The 10,776-nt window shown below is 45.4% G+C and overlaps 1 protein-coding gene across 1 annotated transcript; it reads right to left on the bottom strand.

The window, feature by feature from the left end:
- Positions 1–7,178: 7,178 nt before the first annotated feature.
- On the bottom strand, positions 7,179–9,876 carry LOC311137986 (G-protein coupled receptor 37-like 1; the record flags this gene model as incomplete). Its single annotated transcript, XM_084172631.1, has 2 exons — positions 7,179–8,150; positions 9,205–9,876. The coding sequence occupies 2 exons, from the start codon at positions 9,874–9,876 to the stop codon at positions 7,179–7,181; spliced, it is 1,644 nt and encodes a 547-aa protein (XP_084028757.1).
- Between the last annotated feature and the right edge of the window lie 900 nt (positions 9,877–10,776).

Genomic DNA, 10,776 nt, shown 5'->3' with positions numbered 1-10,776 from the left:
GACCTACACAAGGCTGGAATGGGCTACAAGACCAGCGCCAAGCAGCTTGGTGAGAAGGTGACAACAGTTGGTGCGATTATTCGCAAATGGAAGAAACACAAAATAACTGTCAATCTTCCTCGGCCTGGGGCTCCATGCAAGATCTCACCTCGTGGAGTTGCAATGATCATGAGAACGGTGAGGAATCAGCCCAGAACTACACGGGAGGATCTTGTCAATGATCTCAAGGCAGCTGGGACCATAGTCACCAAGAAAACAATTGGTAACACATTACGCCGTGAAGGACTGAAATCCTGCAGCGCCCGCAAGGTCCACCTGCTCAAGAAAGCACATATACAGGCCCGTCTGCCTAAGACCCCAAGAACACCATCCCCACTGTCAAACATGGAGGTGGAAATATTATGCTTTGGGGGTGTTTTTCTGCTAAGGGGACAGGACAACGTCACCGCATCAAAGGGACGATGGACGGGGCCATGTATCGTCAAATCTTGGGTGAGAACCTCCTTCCCTCAGCCAGGGCATTGAAAATGGGTCATGGATGGGTATTCCAGCATGACAGTGACCCAAAACACACAGCCAAGGCAACAAAGGAGTGGCTCAAGAAGAAGCACATTAAGGTCCTGGAGTGGCCTAACCAGTCTCCAGAGCTTAATCCCATAGAAAATCTGTGGAGGGAGCTGAAGGTTCGAGTTGCCACAAGTGGGACAAAATCCCTCCTGAGATGTGTGCAAACCTGGTGGCCAACTACAAGAAACGTCTGACCTTTGTGATTGCCAACAAGGGTTTTGCCACCAAGTACTAAGTCATATTTTGCAGAGGGGTCAAATACTTATTTCCCTCATTAAAATGCAAATCAATTTATAACATTTTTGACATGCGTTTTTCTGGATTTTTTTGTTGTTATTCTGTCTCTCACTGTTCAAATAAACCTACCATTAAAATTATAGACTGATCATGTCTTTGTCAGTGGGCAAACATACAAAATCAGCAGGGGATCAAATACTTTTTTCCCTCACTGTATGTCATTCTTAAGGTGGGGGGTGGTGGTTTGTCTGTGTCTCTGTCTTCTGTGAGTGAACGGGTGATTTTGGATGAGTGGATGGTGCATCGTTCTCAGTTAGTACATCTGAAATACAATGGTGCATCGTTCTCAGTTGTCAGTACATCTGAAATACAATGGTGCATCATTCTCAGTTGTTAGTACATCTGAAATACAATGGTGCATCATTCTCAGTTGTTAGTACATCGGAAATACAATGGTGCATCGTTCTCAGTTGTTAGTACATCGGAAATACAATGGTGCATCGTTCTCAGTTGTTAGTACATCGGAAATACAATGGTGCATCGTTCTCAGTTGTTAGTACATCAGAAATACAGTTGCAGTTGAGAAGCTCAAAACTATTAGTTCCCTCGCTCTCTTAACCCTCCCGTTGTCCTAGGGTCAAAATGACCCTAGGACACAGTTGGGTGCTGACTTTAAATAAAGTATCACTGCCTCCTCCTCACAAATGATCCAAAAAATATAACAATTAAATAAAGTTGGTTCAACACAGTGGCCGGTCATTTTGACCCTAGGACAACGGGAGGGTTAATACATTTTAGTCATTTAGCAGACGGTCTTATCCAGAGTGACTTACAGGAGAAATTAGGGCACGTTGTCCGGTTTTTCACCTAGTCGGCTCGAGGATTCGAACAAGCAACATTTCAGCTACTGGCCCAATGCTCTTAACCGCTAGGCTACCTGCCATATTAATACATAATATACATAAAACCAAGCTGACCAATAAATGACCAATAAGGCCACATTGACATATTAAATACATCATTTCACATTGGCACATATTTAAATATTTTCATCATGGTTCATGAACCTCTTTGCAGTGAACTACAGTAAACCAATCTCTGCTCCATGATCCCAGCATAAGGAGGAGAGTGATCTACAAAACTCTTGAATCAAACATCCAACCTGCTGTTTGTGGTGCTCCCAAGGGCAAGAGACATGGTTAGCCACAGTGTGAATGTACAAAAAAACGACATCACGTCTGATCTTTGCAATTTTTTCGTTGAACTAGTTTTTGATATCAGTTGATGTGGTCGACAAGGTCAGACAAAACATAAAGTCCCGGTGTCTCTGTCATCATGAGGACACGTGTGACTTTAATTAATGTATCTTCATTTTCTGTCCGTCAGTGACTACTCTGTATATGTTGCTGTTGTTATCTTGAGATTAAGAATAAAATAAAACATGTCCCACTCTGTAAACCCAATTTATGGAGAAAATGTTTTGAGTTTCATTGTATGACTGTAATTTATTATATATGTTTGCTACACAATGAAACTATTGGTGATCTATTGGTCGTCTACAAATGAATCTGGAGTTTCTTTGTTGGAATGGATTTTCCATGGTAAGTACAGTTCAACTTGCTTTTATTTGTCCAGATCATTCTGTTGTGCACAGATGAGAACAGTTCTTTATTTGTCCAGCTCATTATGTGTTGCACAGATGAAAACAGTTCTTTATTTGTCCAGATCATGATGTGTTGCACAGATGAGAACAGTTCTTTATTTGTCCAGATCATGATGTGTTGCACAGATGAGAACAGTTCTTTATTTGTCCAGATCATGATGTGTTGCACAGATGAGAACAGTTCTTTCACTGCATAATATATGTAATTCTCAAGTAGATCCAACAGGAGGCGGTATAGGATCAGGTTTCATATGGAAAGGGGTGAGGGAAGGGAAAGGAGATACCTAGTCAGTTGTACAACTGAATCTATTCAACCGAAATCTGTCTTCCGCATTTAACCCAACCCCTCTGAATCAGAGCGGCTTGGGAAAAGTAATAATATGGGTGGACCTTTCTCTTCTCATCCTTGAACTTGTTTTTTTTTTGTCTCTCTCCCTCTATCTTTCTCTATCCCTCTCTCACATTCACATGCATAATAGACTCAGTATAACTCAGGAAATAGTGAAACTCATTAAGTAGTGTTGATGGGTCCAGCCTGTTTGGCAGTGGAAACGAGCAAGAGAATGAAGGGACAACCAGATTACAAATGTCCGACACAGTTGGGTGCTGATGCCTTGCATTTAGCAAAGAAAACAAGTCACTTGTACAGAACGTTCACCATTTAATCTACGACAGTCTTATCTCAAAAGACCTGCTTGTTGGATTGTCTCTCAATAGATGTTGGTTTTCCGAGGCCTGCCTGACTATGTAAAGCTGTGAACTGGTAAATAGAGCCAGTGAAAGCACTGTTTAAACTGGGATAGAATGGTGATGTCAGTGATGTCTTCAGAGCTTATTTATGTTTCCCATGTTCCTTTAAAACCAAAGCCAAACACCATCACAGAGGAAGTGTCCTGTGGTGCCAGTCACTCACATGCCCCCCCGCTGTCCAGACTCCGATCCGGTTCCACCCCCAGCCGTGACAATGACAGGACAGTGTCAGAGCGGACTGGGCCGGTTCTGTGTTCTGCTGACAAAAGGGACACATGGAGACTGAGAGGTCCAGAACCTCTGCCCCCTCTGGGAACTGGGCCCAGGGTTCTCTGCAGGGTTCTAACCCCGGGAATGCGGAGCTCTGGACCCCCAGAACCGGTTCTGTTTGCATTCTCCAGCGTTCCCGAGCTGGCTGCTAGGCTGTAGCCGTGACAACGTGTAGATAGTGGTGTGATCAGAGCCTGCTGAGCATAGAGGGAACAAGACAAACAGAGGGCCTTAACACTGTCAGTACACACATGAGGGGAGGCTGAGCACACACACACACACACACTCCCTCTGACTCCATCTTTTTCTCCCTCTCGCTCTTCTCTATTTTCCTATCTCTCATCCTTTCTCTCTCACCGTCAATGAATAAATGGACATAAATTCCCAAAACACATTTGCATATGTTTAGGACTTTGAGTGAATGGACATATGCATCTGCATATAACTATGAATAAGACTTGCTTGTGTGTCCCAACAAAGATCCCTCTTTAATTTCATAGACAGCTTGTGTCATTGAACTTGTCTCAGTCACAAGCTCTCCCTTCACAGCTGAGAAGGAGCTTTACTGCGATACAGTGGGGATCTGTGGCGTTTCTAAACACAGATGGCACATTTTAAACACTGACTGCCTCTCAATGGTCTAAACCGTTTCCCTCTCCTCATCTCCTTTCCTTAATCTGCTCTGACGAGAAAGAGCTGGACAGGTGAAAGTACATTCACAGTGGGCACCCCACCATACTGCTTTCACCTGTCCTGTCCCATTAGACCATTCCATTTCAGAAGTCTGCACTGAAACCATGCTCTTCTTTCGTACCCTTGCTAATGTGGAAGCACTGATTAGATGAAAGCTTTATGGTGGATTCTCTACTCTGACCTATTGGAGAGCTAGGAGATACCCTCTCCATATTGTTGTCCACTTAAGTGCTCCCCAAGCTGTTTCTCACCCAGGCTGGTTCCTAACTGGCTAGAACCTGTTCACTTGGTGTGTCACCAAAACACTCCAGCTGCGTTATGTGGGTCACAGTTTCAATAAGTTGTGTCAACTGTGCCCTCCTTCTCCTGGCCTTCATTGCTGCGCTTTGGCACCTTAGCCTACTTCAAGAGTTACTTCAGCCTCACCTCGCTTCATCTTAGATGCAGATCAGGTTTGAAAACGTTGTCTGATGAGAAAAGTAAGCAGTCTGAGAGAGCGATAAGGCCTCTCATTTTAATGAACCTTCCCATTATGCAGCCTCAGACACTCAATGGTGGCTTGGTAGACAGAAGAGAATTTCACTTACAGCAAAAAACTGAACGTCTGGCCCGAACAAACGATAGACCAGACCAAAAAAGGCCCCTCATCCGTCGTCACGGGAACCACAGGGGAACTGAAGGGTTTGGGAAAGTGCGGGTTGTTTTGGTTTCCTAGTGCCCCCTTTTCCCTCATTCTTCCCCCTCTCTTCTCGTCTCCCTCTCTTGGTTCTGTTTGGTGACTGCGAGGGGGACTTGAATGTGACGGTTGCTTGGCAACTCCCCCGGTGGTTGGCCATTGATATGCAGTGAGGGGACTAGGGCTGGGGAGAGGGCTAAGGAACAATGCTCTCCTTATGAGAGTCCCCCCCTCTCTCAGGCCCAGGCAGAACTAAGTGGGAGGACAAATATTTCAACTCAGGGAGGCGAGACGCAACACACCGGACAGGGGCGACCAGCCGGAGAATCCTCAGGGTCCCCTGTGCTGTTAGTGTGTGTGTGTGAGAGGGATGACGGATGAGTATATGTGTCTGTGAGAGAGAATGTGTGTGTGTACTTGTATGTGTATGCGTCCGTGTGTGGATGTGTGTGTGGGCAGACGTGGTGGTCTCTTTAAATTGACAGTGACTTGTTGTTCATGCTCTGATAGATGCATGCTTTCCCTCAGCCATGATTTATCTGCCAGTAAAAACAAGGCCACAGACACTGTCTCACTGTTTATTGGGTACAACTGAATAAAAAACATAAAAAACATCCGATACTAAATACTACCTGAGATAAACTATGTTAGATTCAAATCAGACATAATTACAGTAAATTCACAATACAAGAGAATATATACCAATTCAAAGGAAAGCAATGGATTTATTTATCGTTTTTTACTACATTCATATGATTTGACTGATCTCTTTTTGAGGAGTGAAAATTTTCCAGATTGTACACATGTACACTGAAACATGTACTGAAATATTGTTCATTGGGTCCTGCAATCTGAGCAAGTCGAAAATCCAGTATTGTGTCACATGACAGTAAACCACAACATATATATCAGCATTATATCAGTCAGATTGTACTCTACACAGATTCACATTTTTTTTATATGGATTGGTTAGGTTCTATCTTGACTTACAGTATATCAACATATTGACACAAGAGCCATTGTGTGGACAAGCTGTTACATGAATAGCTTTTAATAATAATAATAATAATAATAGTGTTTATCTGTAGAATAGATGTGGTGTAAAATCTGGTCCCGTATCCACAAAGCATCTCAGAGTAGGAGTGCTGATCTAGGATCTGTCCATATAATAATATTCAAGTTTGATCCAAAAGGCAAAACTGATCCTAGAACAGCATTCCTACTCTGAGATAATTGGTGGATATGGGCCCTGAGCAATTTTAGTAGCTCTGCAGAAGATGCTCTGCAGCATGGTTTCGACAGGCAAAATGATGAGAAAACCCTGAGCTACACAACAAACAATACTGGAACAATTCTTAACACACCAGACCGTTGATTTGCGCCCACTGTCACATTCACAATGGCTCTGGAGAGATCCTAGAAGACTACACTGTAGTGGTTGTTAGTTACTTAGCTAATGACAAGGTCAATGAATATTTACACCACGTGTAAACAGTCTGTCACCAGTGGTAGTGGGTGTTATGACTGGTGTTTGACGGGTACCATTCTACCACATTCCTTCCCTTGTAGATCACTGTGAGATGGGGTGCAGGGGGTTAGAGGTGGGTTAGAGAGGGAACATTTACCCCACAGACACAGTCAGAGGATCCCTCAATGGCTCTTTCTGTTGTTAATCTACCCTAATAAAAACACAGGAAGTTAGAAAATACACCAAGAATCCAGACCATTATTCACAGCTAAGATAATTGTTTTCTTTTTTTGATAATTGAACGTCTTTGTTGTTCTTCTTCTTATTAAAAGAGAGTATAGAAACTAGTAAAAAAAGTTTGAAAATTCATGGCAGTTGATTCAGCTCTCTCCTAGCTTTCAGCTGCACCACTACAATTGATATGTTGTCTCGTGTCATAATGGTTAAGTTATCTTCATAACTTATCTCACGGCTGGGAGGGATTGAAGACAACCAAAGCCCTAGCCAAGAGTTCATTAAGTAGTCATAACCACAATTCTCTCAAAACCAATGACCTTAAACTCATAAAAAGTTGGCTTTAAGCAGGAAGTCGCCCCCCTGTGCATGATGATCTCAACAGTGCTAAATCTACCTTTAATCTCAATAGTCTTCTTGGTAAAATAAAGGTAAAATAAGTCACTCTCTAAAGACCCAGCATCATAGAGATCCTTTATCTTCATTCAGTTCAATGCCCAGCACAGCCAGCATGGGCTGAGAGAGGTTGGGGTAAGAGAGCTGAAGGTCTGATGGTCTAAGGGTAGCTTGGTCGCTTTGTGCCCCAATGAGGTGACTCCAGGCTAGTCAGGGAGAGGATCTCAGCAGGGTGTTCCGATGACCATGAGAGAGGAGCTGTCTTTGGCCTTGTCGTAGAAGATGGCTGGTGTAGTCCCAGACACAATCTTCAGCTTCTCCTCCTTGGTGTTGGACGGCGAGGGTGATGACGGGGAGGAGAGGGAGGAGGAGACCGCTGTGGCGGTAGTGGAGGAAGTAGATGATGAAGATGCTCCGTCTGGCAGACACTCCTCACAGCAGCAACAGCAACAGTCCATGAAGGCCTGGCCCAGGGAACGACACAGACACAGGAACAACACCGGTGTCGCCGAGCAACGGACGAACAACAGGAACTGGCCAATCAGAGCCAGCAGGGCCTCGGTCGTCGTGGAGACGGGGTTGGCGATGTAGGCCAGGGCGATGTTACACACGTTCTCGGGGAGGTTACACACGGCGTAAACGATGGCCAACGCCACGACTGTAGAACTCAACCTACGCTCTCTCTTCAGCTGCTGCTGCTTCTTAGGAGCGGAATAGGATGATGATGAAGAGGAGGTGGAGGAAGAGGAAGGACGTACTCTTTTTCCTCCTACTACTGTGGTTGTCCCCTGTTTCTTCCGTGCCTCTTCAGCGACAACGTGTCTCGTCACCAGCTGGCAGGCGAGGGTGAAGAGGAGCGGCAGGCAGAAGTAGCAGCCGAAGTACCACCACATGCGGGCCTCGTGGTACGTCAGCACCAGGGAGTAGACCGACTCAGGCAGGCTGAGGGAGGGCCTCCGGACACACAGGTCGACCACGAAGCCCCCTGGCTGGACGGAGACCTCTTGGGTGAGCTGCCACAGCAACAGCTCTGGAGCAGCCAGGACCATGGAGCCGATCCAGACCACAGACAGCTTGGCCAGGATGGACTGGCAGGGCTCCACCCGCGGAGCCTGGGGCTGGGGGCTGGTCGCTGCGTGGAACCGGTCGATGGTCAACGCACACAGGCTGAACGTGGCTACTCCCAGGGAGGTCACCTGGAGGGAGAGGGGTAGGAGAATGAGAGAGGGAGAAATAAGGAAGAAGAGGGGGGAAAGATGTAGAGAGGGAGGCGAAACAGAAAGACAAAGTGAAGATGGGAGAGAGGGGTGAGGGCAAAGAAGGAGAGAAGAAGACAGTGGAAAGGAGAGAGGGAGAGTGAATGGGACAGATGCAGTGACACTGGTTTCAATACAAGATGTTCATTTGGCAGGTTCTGAGACTGGGGGAATGATGCTGATTCTGAGACTGGGGGAAGCACTACTACCCTGAATAGATCCCCAGGAATATACAAATGTCCTACTCAGCTTGGTTAAAAATAGCATATAGATTAACATTAGAGTGGTCTATCTGACCCAGATCCCCTCCTTGATAGAGTTCCTAACAACCTCAATTAGTTAAGCACACCCCGCCAGACTATTAACGTGAGGCCTTCGTTAGCATAACAATGGGCTAACTACCATAATACAGAGGGGTCTGGCACCAGTCTGAAGACAGCTATATACACGGGCAGTGGTGCACATAGTGTAATTGCAACTATAAAAAACACACACATTATAGTGATTAAGTATAGTTTGTGTTTGAAATATATAAATACCCAGACAAGTGGAACAGCCAGAGCTGGGCTAACACCATCAATCCTGCAAGTGCACTATTTCAGCCCTGATGGCAGAAGCCCCATTGGGGGCAGGCTGAGTTTTCATACTCAAAAATATGTGAATAGTAGCCTTTCACCCATATCTATAACTAAAAAGATCAGACATTTTACAATCGGTGTTCTTTGTATCTCGTCATAGACTCTTTATTTATACCTTAGCTACCTGTCCCTATATGTGTAGGCATAATCATTTTTATTTATACAAAATTATGATAACTTGTGTGTATGACTGGCCTAGCCCTACTGTTCAATAATGGGACAACGAGGAGAGCTAGATCCTATGCAGAAATAACGGGACACTTGCGCATGACGCAACAGGTGCATCTCCTTGCATCTCTTTATGCACACGGCCGAAAGGTCCTCACGTACGTGGACGTTCAATGTGAACTTTTTACCTCCATGTAGGGCACAATCCGACATGACAGGTCCCCTAGCAACCGTCTCTTGGTGAGCTCGTTGAAGACCACCACTGGCAAGCAGAAAAAGAGCACGAGGAAGTCCCAGAACGCCAGGCTGGCAAGGATGCAGTTCCACGCGCTCTTTAGGTAATAGTTGTGCCAAACGATACACATGAGCGCGAGGTTACCGACGATGCCCATGGCGAATAGGATGAGGGCCAGCAGCATCACTGCGTAAGCCCCGTAGGAGCTGTCAGTTACCGGATAGAGTGGGTTGTGGAGCAGCACCGAGCCCTTGGAATCTCTGTCTGGGGTGCTGTTGCCGGCCAGGTGTGCACTCTTGGGCGTGGTAAAGTAGCCGTCCGGGTCATACGGTCTGGGGTGTCCGTAGCTGTGGGGAGACTGCTGGTCCCGTTTTCTCGAGCTTCCATCCTTGGCGCCCCGGGGGACTCTCTTTGTGTTTGCGTCTGGTTCCTGCGACAGAGATTCGACATATCCTCCTCCAATCTGATTCAGATTCATCTCAGATTCTGACTCTCCGGTCCCCGTGGCTAGTGCATGTGCAAACCCGTCCCTGTCCTGGGTCCTCAGCGCCGTGTAACCAGAGCCGACATGTCGGGGCTCCGCAGCCCTCAGGAAAAGTACGAACAAAGCAAAAAGAGGAGTCATTTTGAGACTTGAAATATGATTGTCTTTTACCTTGATAGAACGTTCCGAGCAATGTAAGTAAATATTCTGAAAGTGTTGAGATTGTTTAAAAGGGATCACTCCATAAAAGCCGAAGTCAAATGTATTCACAAATAGTTTCAACAGCGTATCCAAAAATCCGTCCACCGGCTGGTCCTGATGTAGAAGTTGTGAGCGTCTGTCTGGCTCAAACTAGCATGGGCGTTATTCACTGATGCCCTGCAGATGGAAGAGACCACATCCGCCCTCTGGTGGCCTAGATAGGCGAGGCAAGGACCTCCAACCCTGTATTCAGATTGAAAGCCTAGTTCAGTTCAATCAAAGCAAGGCGATTCATCTTGGCCATATTTCCCACAAAAGTGGCAGAAAGCAGGCCTAAACAAAAAACATAATGTCCTGTGGACAGGAGATGTTAGGCAGATATATTGTTCAAAAGAGCAGTCTTTAATTGAATAGGCTTTTTCTTATGTCTTTCTATAGAATGTATTTATTATAGGCCTACAGATTATTTATTTACTTTAGAAATATCTTCACACTCCAACAGTGATCTAATTTTCCATGATGACTGAATTATTTAATGATGGGGTGAGAATGAGATGGGGTGAGTTACCCTCCATGCAACGCAAACAGCAATCTTGATTGGCATTTTATGGATGTAGGCCAAAGCCACAGACACCCTGGTAGAGACCTCAATTCCGCTGAACAGTTGGATAGATAGAAGTCCAAAGAGAAAGATGGAGAGATAGATTGAGGGATAGATAGGGGAGACCGGGGCACAAAGTAGCACTTTCAGTCCTTTTCTTATTTATGAAAAGGTTATTTGAGTTACAGTGCCTTCAGAAAGTATTCACACCCTTTGTTGTGTTACAGCCTGAATTTAAA

This window comes from Coregonus lavaretus (assembly GCF_964263955.1).
Source record: "Coregonus lavaretus genome assembly, chromosome: 12".
Classification (NCBI taxonomy): Eukaryota; Metazoa; Chordata; class Actinopteri; order Salmoniformes; family Salmonidae; genus Coregonus; species Coregonus lavaretus.
Note: the sequence above shows the minus strand (reverse complement) of the source record. Positions and strands in the feature narration are given on the sequence as shown.